Raw genomic sequence first — 21,784 nt, 5'->3', positions numbered from 1 at the left:
TTCTTGAGGTTCAATGACATCATTCTTACTATGGAATGTTTTAGGGGCCTCTCAATGGCCTCTGACCTCTACTTTGAAAACCCCCATCTCCCCTTATTACCTTACATATTTGGATTGGATCCAGATGTTTCTTTCCATTTTTGGAGTAAACAACAGGCCTATATAAACCATGCAAAATAGACAGAGTTGTTCATTTGGCAGGATGCTCTCCAAGCTCCCGGGGCTTGAAATGATGCTGTACATTTTTGTAATAAACCTTTATATAAAATCAAGATGGTGTCAGTGGACTTCTCTTCAATACATCTTCACATCATAGCTACCCAATATACCACAGTTACAAAAGCAGTAATCAAATTTCACATTTCCATTTTGTAAAAATGGGGATTATTAGCAGGATTACAATTTTAAAATGCATTTTAAAATAAAGAAGTAGTACAATGCGCAGTGCACACACATTGCAACATTTCATGAGTCTCACAACTGAAACCACAGCTGCCAGTTCATTATCATGGCCTCCAGTGGAAAAAAATGCCACCATTTATTTGTCTTTAAAGCAGAAAAGGGGAACAGTACAGTGCAAAGGTATGCCTTCAAAGTGTGAAAATATTTTACTGCCTTTTTTCTTTTCTTTTTCTTTCCTAAGGTTACATTGTTCTGTTGTCTTGTAGAATAAATGTAATTTTATTGATATTTCTTTATTTGCATACTTGATTTTGAGGTTTCAAGGTTACTGACTAACATTTTTTAATGGTTTAATGGTTTAAGGTAATTAGTAATTGTATCAGATTACATGTTTAAAAATCCCTCGCAACCAGAGTTTAATTTTGTATCGTTACTTATTCTGTATTTTGCTTTTATTTTGTAACTTGTTTCTTTGATTTGTGGCTGAAATAAACCCTACTTTTGAAAATCCACCTGTGACTCCTCATGCTTGCCAGCTCAGTCCCTCACACAAATATATCAACATTAGATATACTGTTCAACATCATTGTGTACATACATAACCTCAACATCTACTCATTCCTTCATTGTACATTCACATTTTTCTTGTGCCCTTTTAAGCTGTAGTTTAAAGAAAATTTAAGTAAACTCATCCATGTATTGGCTAGTACTGAGACATATAACTGTGTCATCTTCTGACAGAGATATTGTGTTTTCTGATCTTGGATATGAATATGTGTATGATTGGTACTATGATTGGTTGCAACATCTCTGTGTTTTAGTAAATTAATGTGCAAATAGGGAAATAGTTATTCTTAACTTGTTGCTGTTTAATCAATAAGTGGCATTACGTCTGCTTCCATAAACACAAGAACATACTCCCATTTACATTTGTCATTCCATCTTCACTAAACATTGCAAACTTTTCAACTTACAATTCAAAACTCCACCCTCTTAAAACTTGTCTCGTCTTTATTTTTATTTATTTTGTACAAAATGTCCAAACCTGCTGTAGTGCTCTTAAACAAGACTTTGAATCCCTTCTTGTCCTGAGGAACTGAGAATATTGTCGTGTTTATACTGTATGATGTAAGCTGATTGTTTTTGCTCCAAAATCAACATTCACAGTCCAGATGAGAGTTTTATTATATATATATATCTCAATAGAAAGCTAATGTTCTAACATACAAATGAGTTATCTTATAATTTCAATGCTGCCTTTGTTGACTCTCACTTGATCCACAAATAAATTCTCAACTAGTGGGAAAAAAAGAAAAGAAATACTGCAAGTGGTACAGCATTTATTTATTTTTATTCATTGGCATGGTTTGTATATGCAGTGTTTACTACTTCAGGTTGTCTGATGTTTGAAGTTTGAAGAAATTTGACTGAACAATGCCTTTTATCTGGCCTTGGGGCCATTCATCGGCTGGTAGGGTGGAAGAAGGAACTTCCATGACTCCTCCCAACCTGAGAGTGACATCCTGGGCATCTGTTTTTTCAGGCTACCAGGACACAGCAAGAATCTCCAAGATTCTGCCCACTCTTCAAAGAACTTGTCTTTGTTTTTGTCATCCATCTTAAGCTTTTTTCCTGAAGCAAGGCCTTTCTTGGGACGTGGTTGGGTTTTACCCAACAGGTGGCATCCTAACCATTTCCTGTCTGATTGTTTCTCCTTCTCAATGGTGGAGTACAAATGCTTCCTTGTTTTAGTATTTTTTGTCATAATCACCCTAGGATCAATGGGTTTAGACATAGGTTTATTTTTCATCTGTCTACGAGCCCCCTGCAAGAAACAATAAGAATTTCCCCAAAGCCTGAAAGTTGAAGGGTTGTTGCTGAAGTTGGTGTTGATGTTGTTTTGTACTTTCTTTCCTCTTGACCACATTACTCTATAGTAACATGGGTTAGGAGATGACTCCACCCAGGGCTGCTCCATGTGAGGCATGGGGTTGGCGAGCCTGAATGACATTCCCCACTTAGATCCATACTCATTGGGAATGCCATGTTGCTGCCGAGTACCACTGCCCATGCTTTTCCCAGCTCTCCATGAGGCGCTCCACTGTTTCTCAGGATATCTTTCTCTGAATATCTGGTTGTCAAAAGATCTGCTAATTTTAGCGTTGGCTCTCTGAAAAGACAATTTCTCTGTCTGGGGTTGGATCGCCATCAACACATCCACTCTTTCCTCTCTAGGCACCTGTTCAGTCCAGTGCTCTGTGTTGAAGACAGAACACCTCCAGGCTTCCCTCCACTGGGTTAAAGAGGGTTTGTCATGGTGGAATTGGGTTTCTGAGACCATCCAGGCATCCTGCCAGTCAGAATCTGACCTAGCATGACATGTTTGTCCAGATGACCTGTTTGTCTGTGAATTTTCAGTAAATTGAGAAGCAACACTTGATCTTCCTTGGTTGGTTTGTGCTCCATCCTGCCCAAGTTCTGATCGGTGCTGGACCCTCGAGAACCTCCATGATTCTCCCCAATTCCGCTCCACGGTTGGTCCATTCTTGGGGTGTTCGACAGGTGCAAAGTGGTTCTGGTCCCACGCACGATCTACTCGAATTCGGGGCGTAGTGGACCAACCCTGCTGCCAAGGTTCAGGCTCCTGACGCAGAGGCTGACAGGTTAATTTCCATGAGTTTTTCCACTCTGATGCAGTGGGCTTCCTGTCTCCTCCCTTCTCAGATGCTCTGAAAGGCCTTGAGGGGTCAGGCCTCATTCTTCTTCTCTCCATTCTCATTCTGTGTTTCAGTGTTTGCCAGGAGTCCTTCCATTCTGGGACAGATAAGACATTTTCCAAGTGTTTCAGATGAAGCTGGTGAGATTGAGTGAATTCTCTCCTTGAGTGATATATTACGCTATGTCTCAGTTGCTCATAGCGTGGGTCAACTTTCTCTGATGTTGAATAATGCCCCTTTGCATCCTTTTCCACATTCTGAGCCTCCAGATCAGTCTCCATCTTTGGTGGTGAGACCTTCAGGGCTTTCTCTATTTCTTGACACGGTTTAGAGTTGTTTTTGTTAACCTGCCATGACTTGCTCCACTCAGAGAGACCCTTTAATTCATTGTAGAGCTGCGAGTACAGATCTCTGTACTTCTGTTCATGAGACTTAAGCATGTTTTTGTGCAGATGTGACTCTTTCTGCTGGCTGTGATCATCACAGGTGCCACTGTAATCCTGGCTCAGAGAGGGATCAGAATTCTTGTGGTTGTTTAAGACCACCATGGCTGCTCTCCACGAATCAGCCCACTCTGGACTGTGACACTTTTGAACTTGAGGCAAATTGAAGTTGTTGCAGCCATGGTGGTTGACAAGCCTCCAACATTCTTCCCACTCAGGGCTCATCTCTACATTATTATCTTGCTTGTTAGAAACAGACTTATTTAGTAGACCATCATTTTGGATCATAATATTATCCTGCTGACTTGCTGGCTTGATTGATGACCATGAGTCGCTCCACTCTGATGAGCACAAGACTTCATTGTGGTGCTGAGTCTCCACCAACATAGTAAAGATTCCAAATTTGGGATCTCCAGAATCTCCCTTCTTACTGTTTTTGTCAGATTTTCTCCAGGACATCTGCCACTCCTCTGTTGGAAGACACAAGTCTAGCTCTTGTGATTCCACCATCCTGCATTCAGGTTTCTTACAGAGATGAAGGCTTTGAGGATCCAGCATGTTAGGCCCATTTAACCAAGGTTTGCCTGGTTCAGAGTAAGGCTGATGGGTAGCAAACATCCAGCACTTGCCCCAATCTGATGGAGCTGCAGCACCATCTTCTGGTGGTGGCAATGATTTGTTGTACTTCCAAGACTTCCCCCATACCATAGCAGAAGGTTGAGTCTGGGTGAGGAACATGAGCCTGTTTAAATTCTTGTTCTGCCCCTTTTTGTCCTTGTAGTTGGGGGTTGGAGTGGAGAAGCCTCTTTTCTGGTCTCCTCGTCTGCCGAGTGGCCCTGAACCTGCGCCACGGTGAGGGGTAGGAGGAACCTGGGGTTTCTTGCTCTTCAAGACATTCTTGTTGTCTGTCTGATCTTCAGCAGGTTTAGTTTTCCTCTCCACCCTTTTGTAGTTTCCATGTATGTTTTGCAAACGACCTTCCCAGTCCTTGTTAATACTGTGGAAAAAACGAACAGTATTAAAAGCCTGCAGAATGCCTGCAGAAAATATAAATACATACAGGGACAACATCTCTCACAGACATAATGAAATGGACAGTTAAACTTCCAGAAAAAGGAAATATATTGTCATCTGTCTTTCCTTTTAGGTGCTAATATTTTTCACTCCCCCTTACACATTGTGTGTATGTTGTGATAGCTGTACGGTAGGCTACTACAAAGGTAGAGTTTATCGCTAGGTTACAATACATGTGATGTATTGATTTCCACAGAGGAAGTCCAAGGGCGTGAGGATGCATATATGACAGCACTGTTTATATATTGACCGAGTTTTGAGCCGTTTAGATCGCCTACACAAATATACCATAAACGTTTAACCTTCTGTCAATATGGATATAATGCACATCGTTAGATTCTCCACAGTTCAATCCTTCAATTCATTTTACGGAAACTATGAACACCAATGCATAATTCATTCAGACTTATGGGTAACATGGTAAACAAGAGAGACAAGTTGTGAATACTATAATGTGCCGTAAAACGATGTTCACGTTCGAGTGTCATGGTCGCCGCACAGAGAAAAAAGTACAACCTGAAATTCAAGCTGTCTGTTGTCAACTTTGCCGAACAAAACTCAGGAGAAGCAGCAGCAAGACATTTCTCTGTTTATCCAAAATGAGTCAGAGAATGGCGTCTGTTTGACAGTAAAGGGCCAGACTTTGCGGTGGAGGGAGGAAGAAGTCTAGTGAAGAGTTGGAGCTACAAGTGTGTGAGTGGATCCACAGCATGCAGTCAAGACACCTCAGAGTTTCCTGCAAGATGATCAGGAAGAAGGCTAAAGAAATCCACGCCACCGTGAGTGACAGAAATGATGTGGACGTCTTTGGTGCTAGTTCTGGCTGGCTTGATAGATTTCTCCACCGCAATAACTTATAATAACAGAAGACGTACAACTGTTGCTCAGAAAGACGCCAGGCACTTCAACGGGAAGCTGGTGAATTTTGTCACATTTACGACGCGTTTGATTGAGAAAAGGAAGATGCAGGTGAAGAACATCATAGCTATGGATGAGACAGCGGTCTGGTTTGATATGGTTGCCTTGACTATGTTGGATATGAGAGGTATGCGTAGTGTTCCAATGAAAACTACAGGCCACGATAAGAATCACTTAACCAAGGTGCTTAATGCGAAAGCGGATAGGACAAAACTGAAGCCTTATGTGGTGTTCAAAGGGAGTGTTAGGGAAGTCAAGGCAATGCAAAACATCAGTGGAGTAGTGGTAGCATCCTCAAAAATGGCTGGATGAATGAGGATTTGACTGCAGACTGGCTAAACTAAACTTCGGTACTCGTTTGCTAGTCTGGGATTCTTATCGATGTCACATCAGCGCTGCCACCAAAGCGGAGCTATCTAGGCCCCTAATGTCATCTGGAATCAACCATTCAAAGCCAGTCTGCATGAATCGTCAGCGATTGCATGAAGCTCGCCGCTTACACGTAGCCTGGGTCCTTAAAGCGTGGGACAAGCTGGATGCGAAGCTGGTGAAAAACTCCTTCAAGGTGTGTGTGTGTGTGAGCCTGCGCGCATTTGTGTGCGTTTCTGTGTACTGGTAAGATTATTAACGGAACATTGTCCTTTAAGGTGTGTGGCTTGACAGTGGCTGGTGATGGTAGCGAGGACCACCTAATCCACTGCTTCAAAGAGGGAGAGCCATGCGCATCAGGGCTATAGCTGTTATCTCAGGCAAGACAGGGAGAGCTGGTTGAAGTTGGAGAGGGAGAGGAAGAGGAGGGCAATGATGAGGAAGAGTTTAACAACAAACTGGTAGTTGAGGATGACGATAATGAGGACATTTAAACTTTGTCACACAGTACATCGTAGCCTTTATTAATGTTTTTTCTTTGTTTAATTTTGATGTGTTCCGATCAACCATGTAGCCAGGATTTGGCTATTATTGATCAGCCATTGGTCTACAGTGTTACCATATTTTTTCCAACAGGCTCTATGTTCTTTCAGTTCCCATTTTTAGGTAGGCTATGAAGTTTGTTAAACAATGCAAATACAGTACCTAAAGATTTTAGCATATTGTTGTTAAAGGGGTAACATATCCCATTCATTTAAAAGGCATTGTGGTCTACCTGATTTTTTTTGTTTTTACATGCACAACTGATTTGTTAAAACATGTGCAAATAAAAATGAAAATACCACAACTATGGTAAAACATTGAACTTTCATTCTTTCTAAGAAAGCCTGCATTTGCTCTCTCTCTCTCTCTCTCTCTCTCTCTCTCTCTCTCTCTCTCTCTCTCTCTCCGTCTCTCTGCACACAAAGTTGGCCTATATCTCAGAGCTAGATTAAGTGAATCATAATTCATATGTTGTTTGATATCCTAATTTTTTATTTGTTTCAAAATAAGATTGATACTGCTTCAAATAAATAATAGTATTTCCCATATTTGATGAGCAAGACTTTTGTGCTAAATTAATTAAACACCTGTTTTTAATAGATACACGTCCCCAATAAAAGCAGGGTGTGTTCAGGGATTTAAGCAAATAAATGCCCGGGCTATTATTAGAAGTGTTACGATACGTATACATGTATGATGTCTAACCATTTACATACACACACATATAATTTTTCAATGCACAGACAACAAAAACTAAAATATTTCCATCCCTCTAATTGACTGTTATGTTCTTTATTCAAATTAACAACCTTTTCACTGATGCTTCAGAACCATTTCGGACCGTTTGATGTTTTCCTTCTTCATCATCCCTTAAATCAGCTATAAAAAATTGAGTTGTGAGCAGAAATCTATTTTTCAACATTAAACCAAAACTATTGCCTAACTGCCACTTCCTTACAATACCAAAATAGATTCATATCTGACTCTTTTTTCTCTTCCTCTGTTAAATGTCCCCTTTATGAAGCATTTTCATTTCCTTTTCCTTTCCTAGAGGGCAAGTATCTGTAAGTTAGATTTTGTTGTAAAATTCTGAGGAAAGCATCAAAGCTAGTTATGTAAATGCATGTAAAACTTTCCCCCATGGGTTAAATTTTTCTAACAAATTCTTCCATTTTGACTGGATAGCTGCCAGTGCATCTCACTTTATTGAGATGCATGTATAATTGATATATTTTCCTGTTTATTTTTCTCTTGCTCATCCATGTTGTGTCCCTAATATATGGAACAGAGGATGAACACATCAGTAACTTTGCAAAGAACCACTGCGGATTCAGAATACGTTTACATTTACATAAAGGTTGGTTTCAAAGCAAAGTTTAGTGCTTTAAGGTTTAACAATTTCAGACATATCATTATATAAGAAAGCTCTTTGGGGTTTACCACCCCATAACATAGTTTTTGCATATTTTGAAAAAAAAACTCTTCTCCTGGGTGTCTCAATGGTATGAGCATATATATGAACTGAGGTATTACTAAAGTATTATATAGTCATTCTCCCGACTTTTAATTTTGTGTCAACAGTTTATGATGAACTTGGTTGAATGGCTGTCTGGAAGGCAGGAAATAAATCCATCAACTAATTTCTAGCTTTAGAAAATGGGTAGGAGTTACTTAAAGTAGCAAACGAACAACACATAAAATATAATGCAATATCTGTGCAGATTACAGATTGACATGTATGCACAGAACTCCATGATGCAATTTTAAATTTGCTATCTGATGCCCAGAAACTCTACACTGAGCTTCCCTCCCTCAGTGTTCAGTGTCCACTGTGAAATATATATCTATATGTGTGTATATATATGTGTCACTTTGTTTAGCTAGTCATTACGCCTCCTATTAAATCTGTTCAGCTGTCCAAAGGGTCGTGACATATAATCCATTCTTGTGCCTGTCTCCTGTCTGAGGTCTTGTGTTGGTGTTAACTGCTAACCTTTCAGTGTGCAGATGGATCAGGTTTCCAGTCCATTACACCTTCATTTTCACCTCTTCAAGTGTTAGAATTGTATTTGTTATTAAGCTGTGATCGCAGAAACACTTTCATTCATATAAGAAGATTAGATAAACTTTCGGGCAGAGGAACAAAAGATCATTTGTTTGTGACAACTCGTTGTCAGCATGTCAGTAATTAACCTCCGCTGTAACTCCAGAACCTGTCAGTCCCTCCCTGTCCAGCAGCAGTCCACAGTGTCCCACTTCCTTCATCAACACCCAATCATACACTCAGTTGCCATGCAGTATGCAATAAATCTTACCTCCATAGGGGTTATGTATCTGTTTTACAGGCCATTAGGAGCACTAGGAGGAGTCAAAGGGGCCTGATTTTTTTTTATGTACTACTGTCAGGATATAGTTAAAGTTTCAGCAAATTTGAAAAAATTATGTTTTTATAAAAGTTACCTACTGCAGCAAGGAGAGTAGTCCAGTGTTCAATTTTATAAAAAAAATAAAAACTGTTAGATTTGCAAAAACAGTCTATCAGAGAGTTAGACTGTTCAGTAGTAGTTTAGTTTATATTGAAATAAAAATAAAAACTGGGAATATATTCTAATAGACTTTTTAAGGTCATGCAGACAGCCAGTGCACACACACAGACAGACAGATGTACAGTTTCAGTCCTTACGAGGGCAGAGCACTGTTCTCTATGCGTTCCCGCTCCTGCTGCATCTTCTGTTCATACTCTCTCTCTCTGATCTCCCAGACGTTCCTCATGATGGAAGCGTCGCAGCCGACCACTTCTGGGTTCTTCTCACTAGACATCTTCAAACTGCTTTAAACTCCTTGCTTCAAATCGCTTTAAATTTCCTGCACACACAGATAAAAAAAGATAAAGAAAGCTCTGAAGGATTATTACTATATTCACATTTCTGGACGCTGATAATATTTGTCATTTCCTTGATGGAGGTGATGTACCTTATAGTGGTGATCATCTGTGTTAAGGCGTTGCAGGCAGCTCAGCTCCTATATAGCTGCTGTCACGCCAAGATTCATTAACCTGCTGTTAGATGTTTGAGGGGCTGTCTTAACTAAAAATATAACACCCACCACACACACACTCCCTCACACACACACACACACACACACACACACACAGAGGGAGATCCCTTGCCTTCTCTACACACATGCTTCCAACATTACTGTTAGTGGTCGCTCCAATCTGTATGGAATGTCATTTTAGTCAATATGAAATAAATACATATATAAATATGAATATGAAATAAATCCTGAAATGAATAAATGAGGTAATAAATATATAGAAAAATATAAATAGAAATGTATATGTCAATTTGTAAAAATATGTTTTTCTACACTGCTTATTTATTTCAGGGGACTTTTATTTTCTAATGTCACATTCACTTCCCAGCTCTTTTAATTTCCAGCTGTTATACTTAAATGAACGGGCGTGGTTATCTACAGGGAATACAGAACCGAGGTGGTTTTCTTGCCCGGGTTAGCTCCTGGCACCCCTGGCATCCGGCTCTGCTTCCAGTCTTGGTGATTTACGGATTTTCCTGATGGACAGATAGCTTTACTTGTTGCTAAAGTAAGCACTGATGGCTGCTAACGGTAGCTAATGTTAGCTAGTTAACTTGTGCATCTAAGGATGCCAAGGGGGGGGGTAATCAGCGGATCAGCCAGGGAGGGGAGAGGAGCGAGAGGGAAGTCAAACATCAGAGGCAGTAACAGCGTGTAGAGCCAGAATTTTTTATCTGTCGGATAAGAAAAATAGAATATATATTTCCTTTCTTGACTTTCTGTTGATTTTTTAGAATTAAAAGAAGTAGTGAAGTACAAAGTGATACTTCGAGACAGGGCAGGACGGACCTAGTTGGTTAGCATGCTTACTTCACTAGATAACTCTGAAACACAATAGACACGTTGACATCAAAACTCTTATTTATTTTATTCTGATGATCATTTTAGATTTTGAATGTTCAATCTCACATTGCACTAAAACCATGTGGGGCACTGGTTTCTTAATCCTGCTCCTGGATTTCTGACCTTTACTGCCCACCCCCGCTATGTGTGTGCAAACATTCTGACCATTTGTGTCCGCACCATAGAGATTGTGTTCTTCGGCTGTCCCGCTGGTGGAGAGATGTTATGTTATTGTGTTGTGTCAGTAACAAAACTGTAAGACTGGCTTTGCTTTGCTTTTGTTTTGTAAAACCCACTTTAACTTTCAATTAACTTTTAACTCAATTTGTTGAATATTTCTATATCCTTCTGGTCGGCACTAGCTAAAGCCCATGTTTTTTTTGACCACCCACTCCCGCCAACTCCTGTGAGATTTATGTTGAGTACCGTGGGACACACAGGATCCCAGTCCCAATGCAGTCCTCTACATTGCACCATCATCCACTGGGGAGCATGGATATCCACAAAATAATCCAATGGAAATCTGATCAGTACTTTTCGAGATGTTTCACTCTGAGCAAGAGTGTCTGACAGACATCTTCAGTCTGAGGCTTCACTGCTTGCAGGCCTAAAATATGACTTAATGGAGGTTTGAAAGTCAGAGATCATTTGGCTTCCTGCTGTGGTCTGCCTGAGTTGGATCAATGCTGTCATGTGTTATTTGAGGTTCACGTTTTGTGGAAGGCTCACAGCCTGAAGCTCACACCGCTGCATTTTGGGAATGTCACCCCCCTGAAACATGGATATGGTAACATCAACCAGTGGCCACTTTTCATTTTTGCCATAAACAATTACTGCAAACGTCCATTTAATTCAACCAGATGTCTCATTTTATTACCATGAAAGAAATTTGGAACATGTTTTTTTTTTGGCTGCTTATAAGTGAAAGTGCGTGGGTGTTGGTGTCTGAATGTATTATCAGCAGGGCCCCTTGTGTTGACAGAAAATTGAATGTGCCTGATAGGGGTCACTGACCTCCCCTCACTGCTTGGATTGCCTGCCGGGTTTGAGGTGTGACGCTCTGCTCCTCACGTTCAGTATGCAAGTCTGTCAGGAGAATGGCATTTTGGAAATTTGCTGTACTAAAAATGGAAAAAGAATGCAGTGTACAGCCACAGTCAGGAGTAATTTCAAAGCTCAATCAAATTGAATGGGATTTTAGCTACGCCAGCGTCATGCGGCTGCCATACCACCAGACTACAGAACAGCTTCTTTCCTCAGGCTGTGAGACTGCTAAATTCAGCCTCACCATCTCTCACTCTTTAAAATTGTTTTATTTTTATGACTTATTTTTTATTCACCCATTTAAGGTAGCATAAAGGGGACTACAACTAGCATCTTGTTATACAACGCTGTCTTGTAAAATGAGAAATAAATAAACCTTTTACCTTGAAAGGCTGCAGAGCTGTCATGTGAGCAGCATTCTGGGAATTCACTGTCCCTGGTGGGTCTTCAGGTGGCTTTGGATGCTGGTGTGGGACCGACATGTTCTTCAGCAGTGTGAAAATGATAAGATATGGGTGTGCTTGATAACAATGTTATCAGCCTCACCTGTCAGTGTTCCTGTTTATTTTCTGTATCCTGATGTTTGTACAGATTTCCTCTATCGCGTCTTTCCAGATTGAAGACATGATGTTCAGTTTGTCTAAAGCTGAGTCATCTTTTCCAGCACATCTGTACCTCACATCTTTCACATCAAAAAGTAGAAGTGCTTCATTCACAGCATTCTCAAACACCTCTTCCTGTGTGCTGATCAAAGCTGGAATCATATGACAACAAAGTCAAAATGTCATCATTGCACAACATGTACATGATATTGATATTCTTCATACGTTTTTTTATTGAATAAAAGCTGCAACTGTGCAAACAATGCAACTACCAGGAAAACCTATGGAATTACATGGGATGACAAACATAAAAATACTCTTGTTGAGTCATAATTATGAGATGCAAAGTCTAAATCACAAAAATGTAAGTAAATGAGTAAGTGTAAGTGAAATCAAAACTATTGGCTAGCAAGAAAACTCAAATGATGAGTTAGTCAATTAAAACTGTGAGATTGTAAATCAAGATCACAAGATGGTGAGTTAATCAGAATTATGATATTGCAAGTCAAAATTCACAGACTGCAGGGCTGGTATTGTTTTGATCTTGTGAGTCAGTGTGTGTGTTTATATGTCTGTGGACAGATTTTATCAACATGATAGCATCATACCGGTGCAAGATGTAGTCATGAAAATGTCCAAGTGTACAGCTGAGATCAAAATGATTGCTTAGTTTGAAGATGGGTGTTATACAAGAAAGGGCACCAGACATAGGGGGGAGAAAGTAGTACACCCTGGCCCACATTCATTTTAAGTCACGTATCACTGTATCCAAAGATGTGAGATAAAATTTCACCTTGTGAGAGTGTGTGTGTATGTGTGTCTGTTCCGTGTGTGTTAGCATGGCAAAATGTGTGGTCCTGGAGACACCTGAAGCAGGAACTACCACAGAGGCAGTTTCCAGTACATGTCTGTCTGTCTGTGGACAGAATTTGTCAACGCCATAGTGTCACAACCGTGCAAGAGGCAGGAACTTGAGATCAAAATGAAGGCCGAGTTCGAAGATGGATGTTTTCTGACACAGTAGTAATGACTACTGAGTACTAGGGATGAGCATCTCTATCACTAAGGCCAATAAGATACGTATCTCAATGCAGTGCCAATAATCTGATACAATAAAGATTCATATGAAGCAACTACAAATGCGATCGGACATGGCTCACCCCTACTGCGATGCAATTCATTATTGTACAAATAGTGTGATTTTATTTATTTGGTTCTTCTTAAGCAGCTTGAGAAACAGTTTATAGCGGAGGAATCAGTCAAAATATCAAATTATTGGTCACATTTCTAAATAACATAAGATATAAATAAATCAGATTTTACAGATGCAAAGATGTTAGAAACCCACAAATTGTATCCGATCCGATGTAATTGTATCCACACACTCATTTATTGGGGCAATTACCTCTTGAGCTTTTACAGAGTACTCATAGGTTGGAATGTCATTTTGACAGGGGTCGGGGCTGGTATGTCCCTTCACAAGATGGTCTCTAGCTTTATCATACCAATGTTATTTGATATTGTTATATGTTATTTTATTTGATTCATATGATTTATTGGGGTGCATTAGAGGTCAGCCGGACAGGAAAGGGGGAGAGGGGGTGACACGCAGCAAAAGGTCACAGGTCAGCTCCAGCTGGGACTCAGCCATGGTATATGGGGCACCAGATCTACTAGGTGAACTGCCAGTAAGGTCATTTTATTATTACTGACTTTTTAATGACTGCTTGTTTTTCAAAAATAGGGTTCCATCTAAAAACGGATCAAGCCTGTGACAAAACATCTTCTATGGGTACAAGGAAAATATATGACAAATGTTTCCTCTTTCACACACAAGGTTTTTACAAATTCAATGCAAACAAAATTTGAATGTACAGTCTGAAATTCTGATATGACAACTTTTTAGACGAATCAGCACCTTTTGCTGCCTCTTAAGCCAACATTTATGAGTCCCTTGTGTCACAAGGGGAAGTGATGAGGGAACAGAAATGTAAGCTTTAAAAAGAGACTGAACACTATTTGCTATGACCCATATCCCCATTTATACATTGGAATCCTGACTGATTTAAGCCTACAGCACAGACGTGATAAATTGGCAGCATATGGAGGAGGTGCTGGTGGTAAAAATAGAGCTGTACAGTGTGTCCACTGTGACATACACACCATCATGCTACATGTACATACTGTACATTTCAGAGGAGAGCATATAACTAATCCTTGGTTTTAAAATATAACACCTTTCCTAAACATAAAATAACTTGCTTCAAAATGTTGCTTAAGTTCTTAAAATCGAATTTTCAAAGTAAAAGCACTCACAAGATGTATTTCACGATTGACTCACACAAATCGTGTCATCTGTTTGTATGTAAGTGCCAGTGAAGTATTTATTTTTATTTGGTGAATTGTTTTTGCATATAGTATGTTCAAGTGACATTGTAGAAGTTCATACACTATACTAGTTGTATGTATGCTTGTTTTTATAATTACGATTATGCTTTCCTCGTGTGCTAAAATACAACTATATCCTATTTCATTATTTTGGACATGTGATAGTAGCTACCTGAAAGATCTTTACTGAGCATACAACCCCGCTATATTTTTTTTCTTCTTCTAATTTTCTAATTGTATTAGAGGGCTGACAGGAAATGAGGGGAAGAAATGAAAAGTAATGGCATGCAATATGACAACACAACAAAAGTTATAAAATGTTTTACCAATAATGTTGCACTAAATGACCAAAAAATGCAGTTAGGTTAGTAGAATGACATATTTTTTACTCATTCTAAACTGTATGTATAACTCTGAAACACACATATTTCTTCATGTCAGTTTTCTGCAAAAAGACTTTTTTGTGTGAATGGTTTGCATGCTACTTTATACTTTTAAAAAAGAAAAAGAAGAAATGCTGATTGAGAAGCTAGATTTAGAGCTTACCAGTCTGCTAACTAACATGGAACCTGATCCAAAAGGGATCTGAAAAAAGGAGCTTGAATGCTTGTGGGTCTTCAGTTGGCTCTTGAGACTGGAACCAAGAACTCTGATTAATTTATGAATACTTTTTTCTATGAAAGCTTGCAGAAAGACTAAGTCATTAAAAGGGACCAACATAATATCATAACTGTTCATACTGTGTTGTAAATGTTTGCACGCATAGCGGTAAATTCTTATAAATAAATTCCGAGGAGTGTTTACAATTATCTCTGCAGGACTGTGTGACAGGTCAGTATGCAGTTAAGACATGTTGGTTCATCTAGAACACATCAGATAAGTATAAAGTATGCAGAGCTGTCATGAGCTGGGAATTCACTGTCCCTGGTGGGTCTTCAGGTGGCTTTGGATGCTGGCGTGGGACCCACATGTTCTTCAGCAGTGTGAAAATGATAATGGGTGTGCTTGATAACTATGTTATCAGCCTCACCTGTCATTGTTCCTGTTTATCTTCTGCAGCCTGATGTTTCCAGATTGAAGACATGATGTTCAGTTTGTCTAAAGCTGACTCATCTTTTCCAGCACATCTGTCCTTCACATCTTTCACATCAAAAAGTAAAAGTGCTTCATTCACAGCATTGTAAAAACAATGCATTTACCAGGAAAACCTACGGAAGCACAAGGAATGCCAAAAACAAAAATTCTCATGTTGGGTAGGGGTGTTAGAAAATATTTTAAAATATTCATAAAAATTATAAATATTTTGTAATATTGTAAATCGATTCTGAAACACTATATCAATTTTTGTATTTTTGTAAGCAGCAATATACATTTTTTTTCTCCTATATATTTTTTGGACCGTTATAACTTTAAAATAATTAAAGCATATTAGTGCAATTCTGGCTATTATTCATCTTTGTGATATCTCTTACCGTTATTTAGATATGAATACTTTACTGTAATGTTTTTGAAGGTGCCGTCAATGGGAGTTAAGCATATTTTACATTTTGGCTATAAACTCATCAAACCACTTGGGAGAACAAACATTTGGTACAGTGGATTCCTTGGATGATTGGCAGTTTTACTGATATAGGCCACGCCCATTCATGCTTTAGAAACATTCTGCCATTTTAGAAGAGACGTTTTTTGCTTATTTTGCCACATATTTCATCTAACTCACCACAATTGGTGCATAGCATATTTAGATGAAGCGTTTTAGGTTTACGTTTTGGTATCATTTATCGTTTGCCTGTAATTGGTTACCAAACTTTTAAAGGCGTGGCCTTAACGGGCCACAACTCTTCAATGCTGAATTGGATGGCAACCACATTTAGCAATATTGTACACAAAGCCACATTGCACAAGTGTGTAGCATTTCATACAATTCTACCATCCAAAATAATACTGAGTTATAGAGGACAGGGCAGATACAGGACTGAGGTCAGTGCAACCTTTTATTATGATTTGGCACTATACAAATAAAAGTTCTAGAGGACAGGACAGATGCAAAATCACTTTTTCACATCTGAGGCTGGGCGTCCCCTTAGACAAAGCTTGGAAACAGGTGTCCCCTCACCCTCACTTAGTTTACTTGTTTTCTTGCTGCCTTGCACCAGAGGAGGGACTGGCTGGAGTGCTCTGTGAAAGCAGATGCGTCTTTCTGTTATTTGGATGCATTACATTCCAGCAGTAACCTCTGTGGCTGGCTAATGAAGCCACTGTGGAAATTGAAGTTCCTCAAACGGCCCTCTGAGCTGGATCCAGAAGTGAGTACATCTTAATATCGATAGTATTGATACCAAGATGAGTATTGGTATCGGATCGATACTATCATGATGACATCGATACTTTCGTTGCAGTTTCTCTCCGAGTTCATGCAAGCACAGCGTCTCTCCAAGTCTGTGAGCACCGCTCCTGTCACAGCGCAGAGCACAGCCAGGCACTCCTCTCCTGGTCGGACGGAGCAGCAGGAAACTAGTAACCAGTCTTAATTTAGCCCGACTCAGCTCCACCCAGGCTCCACCTATTTGCCAATTTTTGGATTAATTCAATTCAATTCAATTCAATTCAATTTTATTTGTATAGCGCCAATTCATAACAGAAGTTATCTCAGGACACTTTTCAAATAGAGCAGGTCTAGACCGAACTCTTTAAAACATTATTTACAGAGACCCAACAGTACCACCATGAGCAAGCACTTGGCGACAAGGGCAAGGAAAAACTGCCTGTTAAAAGGCAGAAACCTAGGACAGATCCTCCGGCTCTAGGTGGGTGGTCGTCTGTCTCGACCAGTTGGAGTGAAAGAGAGAGAGAGAGACAGACAGACAGACAGACAGGTGCACAGCAACAACAGTATTGGCAATGGCAATCCAGCAGGACCAGGATTAGCCAGCGGAGTCAGGACTGCCAAAATGGCGACCACACTGAGCTTCACAGCTGATCTTCAGAAACCTCTGGGTGACATCACAAAGACTATGTCCATTTTTAATTATACAGTCTATGATTTGGGTCAATGTCAGTGGCGGACTGGCCATCGGGAGCACCGGGACATTCCCCGGTGGCCTGGCCGCCGAACTGCAGCAACGTTGGGCACAAACACACCCCCTCCTCTCTTTTTCTGAGGCTCTCTGTCACAGCACGGCAGGCACACACACACACACACACACACACACACACACACACACACACACACACCAAGTTGCGCCCCCGCCCCCCTCCTCCCTCCTCCCGCACCTGTAGTTCTACATGCTTGAAAAATGGAGCGAGATTGACAGCCCAAGAGGAAAGGATGAGCAGAGAGGATGAGGCTTACAAAGCTAAAAGCACTGGCCACAGATGCAGCGAAGTGCTGTAACATGTTTGTCAGTAAGGGAGCAGGTAAGACATTAAACATTAGTGGTGACAACAGACGCACAACCATAGCCTATCCAGCACGACCAGCTACTGACTTAATAAAACAAATGTTTTAAGTTGTAACAAAGGATATTCTAAATTTTAGAATATGTTTTTTTTTTCTCACTGGTACTATTGTATCATATTTCAAATTTCTTTCTGTGTCTGTTTGAAGTTTCCTTGTTTAATGTAACTGAGAATAAACCTACACATCTGCAGTGCGCCACCTGTGTACCTCTCACTTGTGGTATGATACTATGGTTGACACAGTGGTCAAATGTATAACTAGTCTGGTACCTGTTAAAAAAAATAAAAAAATAGGATTGGTCTCAAGTTTCTAGGTGGATGATGGTGTAACCTATTTTATTTCATCTACTACTACACTGTTAAATGTCGGCCTGCACATTAAAAGTGTAGTAGTAAATGCAATAGAAAAGAAATTATAGTTATAGTTAGCAATAATTTCAGTTTATGTGATTTGAGTACAGGTTATTGCAGCACAACAGAAACCTTGATTTTGTAGGGGAAAGAAACAGAAAAAGCTGTGTGTGGGCGCATGTTTGCTTTATTATTTTACACTCTTACATCAGTAGGCTCCCAACCTAACTCACTCTTGGTGTTTTGCATTAATCGGGTGGTAGTGGCCTGGGATGGTATCAAATTCCCGGCCTGAATTATTGTCCCAGTCTGCCCCTGGTCAATGTATAACGTTTGTTTCCATTTCCCCTAATTGTATGAATGCACTATTTTCTTTTTGGTTTTTCCTTAAAATCTTTCCTTAGCAACCAAATGGTTTCACTTTAACTATGCACGACTAAATTACGTTGGTACTTATTTGCTACTTTGGTTCTCCCCTGCTATGAGCCTTATATTATGTTCTAGCTCTGACACTGCTTCCATTCACTTAGCCTCCCCTGAAACTGATTGGAGTTCCCCCTTGGGAGGCCTGCCTTCGAAAGTCTCTGACTTAGTCAAATATGGAGGCGGTGCTAGTGGTAAAAATAGAGCTGTACAGTCTGTCCACGCGTCTTATCTGTGACATGCACACGATCATGCTAGATGTACATACTGTACATTTCAGATGAAAGCATATAACTAATCCTGGGTTTCAGTTCTTCAAATAGAAATTTGTTAAGTTAAGCATTTACTTACATTTGGTGAACTGTAGGCTATATGTTATATAGTATCATACTCATGTATGAGTATAAATAATATAAAGTCATACCTACATTTACATAGTATTGGCGGTTAAGTTAAGTTAAGCAGAATCTTGATGTTTCCAAGAGCTCTGATGGTGACTTCCCAGTTAGATTATGAACGTTATTACTGTAAGTTCTTATTTGCATTCTCAATTTATATTTTACTTGTGATTTTACTTATCATCAGATAACTAAAATGTTTGCTTTCTTGGTCTGCAGGCACTTTTGACATAATTATGTATTTATTGATAATGTAATTTTGAATCATAAGCTATACACAATAATGAAATATTGTGTGTTGGAGAACTGATATGTCCTGAAATGTACAAAGAAATCTTGCCTGCGGGAACACGTTGCGTGGTGAAGCATTAAAAATGACAAATGAGCCATATCTGATAGAGGTTTTAGAATGTGTTGTGTATTGATTTGTGATCTGATTGTCTACATGTTTCACACAATGAATACGTCTGACTTTCTGTACAGGCAGGAAAAAACAAGAGCTGCTCAGCAGGATGCTTCACATTGTTTGGCTCTGACGTAAAAAACCAACATCAGATGAAAATCATCAAACAGTCTTTGTTCTTGTGGCCTACATGTCACAGTTCAATACATGTGTGCATTGACAGCATTGCAGGACACAGGGGACAGAACAGTTGGAATTACACCGGTTGGAAAGATGGAGAGAGAAGAGTGTATGTTAACATCATAGATATGTACATACAGATATATACAGTATGTATCCAAACATAAGTCTAAAAATAGTATATATATATATATACATAATTATACATGTATACATATACATATATCATTTGCTATATATACTACATATACATATTACAATAAAATAGATATATATATACACAAATGTATACTAAAAGCAAAGAGATAAAACAAACAAATAACAGAGCACATCTGATATTTAATAATTAGTTAATGACATACATATCAATAATAGCCTACTTTTATGCATGATCCATGACGATAAAGATACAGAAAAATAGAAATGTATGGCAACAATAGCATAGTGTCAGTATTTTTAGTATTACATTTACATCTTGGGAGGTCTTTAACAACTAGTTTCATAAATCGTGTTTTCAGGGGAGCTCATATTTTATTTCCCGGTAGTTCACACCCTGTTTATAGTACTGTTTATAGCAAGGACGAAATTTTGATTTCAGAGGTGGGGGGGGACACAAGTATTTTTAATAAAACTCTAACTCTTTCAGTTCACTGTGTTTTCTAGTAGTTCTTCTAGTTTTCTATTGCTACTTTTAAGTTTACTGTTCCCTTTTTTGGTTTGACTGGTTGTAAAGCATGTAGCAAAACATTATCACCCAATTCTGTGTTTTACCTTGTTAGTCAACTTCACTCCAACTCAGTACCACCAATTTTACACTTATTTTTGGAATATATGGTAAACAGACCTCATTTACATAGCACCATCAAACTGGCAGGAATATAACAGGTGGGGAGAAATTGAATAAAATGTCCATAATTCAGTGGAAGTAGTCAAGTAATCAATTTTATTTGAAATGAGTGTAACAGAGAACCACTGTCATTTTTAGGCAGTTATATGGAAGAAAATCCTATTTTTGATGTAAATGAAAAGTGAACAAGGGTCAATTTGACCCAAAGAGCCAGTGAAGGTGTTGCAGGATGGGTGTAACGCATTTCTTTGAGTAACTTACACTTTGACTTCTAAAGAAGTCTCTTATGTCCACTTTTCTTTTTTTAGACATCCTGGCTGCGGCTAATTACCAAACACATACACACACACACACACACGCACGCACGCACGCACGCACGCACACACATACGCACATGAAAACTGATTCAAACGTTAATGTAAATGAAACCTCTGATATTACAATCCGTCTAGCTGATGTGACCCAGGCAGAACAAACTGCCAATTTACAGTGGCAGATTAATAAGGACTCCTGGGCAACTAGCAGACCGGTGTGCAAGCAAGATGGAGTGACAGCGGGGATGGCCAATCACCCAAGAAATGGCAGACCCAATCGAGGAGAGGAGCTTGTGGGCGGTCTAAGGGAAACAGGCTTCAGCTTGAGCGGCTATAGCGTAACAGGGGGGACATGTCACCTGTGTCTGAAAGCACTTGCTTAGGTTTAGGATTAAATACTGAAAAAAATTCCTTTTCAATATTTAACCAAAGCATAATTTATTGTGAACAAGCATAGCACAAATGACATAGAAATATGGAAATATGGAAGTATACACCACTCAGACAATGAGAAATAAGGTCACTTATTTGAAAACCTGACACTCGTTCATACTTTCTTATTCTTATTCTTATTATTATTAATACTAATAAAACTAAGAACTGTTATATGAATAAACTTTATTACTAATTGTGATTTACTCAAGTACTGCACTTTCGATGTTTATGCTTGGTTATACTTTGTCTTTGAACACATTTCAACATTCAACAACGTACATTTTTAGTTTTTAATTATAGATTCAGATCAAAGTCATGTTAATGAAAAAGCCTTTTACCTTTTGCCCACATACTTTACTTTCATACTATATATTATGGCTCTTTAATTACAACTAATTACTACTTTTATTCTCAAATCTCAGGTTGTTTAATTCCCATAACTGGCCCTAATAATCATAATTCATACTGTATGATTTACAATTTTCCTACTGCCATTAAATTGTATTGTATGTAACATCTATAGTGAAAGCAATGA

The 21,784-nt window shown here is 39.1% G+C and overlaps 1 protein-coding gene across 1 annotated transcript; it reads right to left on the bottom strand.

Annotated features, from left to right (window-relative positions):
- Nucleotides 1-1,731: 1,731 nt before the first annotated feature.
- LOC127370968 (uncharacterized) lies at nt 1,732-9,526 on the bottom strand. The gene is made up of 3 exons (XM_051413510.1): nt 9,440-9,526; nt 9,150-9,331; nt 1,732-4,559 (listed from the first exon to the last, which is right to left on the bottom strand). The coding sequence occupies exons 2-3, from the start codon at nt 9,284-9,286 to the stop codon at nt 1,844-1,846; spliced, it is 2,853 nt and encodes a 950-aa protein (XP_051269470.1). The 5' UTR covers nt 9,287-9,331; nt 9,440-9,526; the 3' UTR covers nt 1,732-1,843.
- Nucleotides 9,527-21,784: the final 12,258 nt, after the last annotated feature.

This window comes from Dicentrarchus labrax, unplaced genomic scaffold (assembly GCF_905237075.1).
Source record: "Dicentrarchus labrax unplaced genomic scaffold, dlabrax2021, whole genome shotgun sequence".
NCBI classification, from domain to species: domain Eukaryota; kingdom Metazoa; phylum Chordata; class Actinopteri; family Moronidae; genus Dicentrarchus; species Dicentrarchus labrax.
This window is presented reverse-complemented; position numbering and strand designations above follow the sequence as displayed.

Coding starts and splice junctions, on each gene's coding strand:
- LOC127370968 (XM_051413510.1), bottom strand. CDS start 9,286: ATGTCTAGTGAGAAGAACCCAGAAGTGGTCGGCTGCGACGCTTCCATC. Junction 4,560..9,149: donor GAGAACAGTGCTCTGCCCTC/GTAAGGACTGAA, acceptor TTTTTTCCACAG/TATTAACAAGGACTGGGAAG.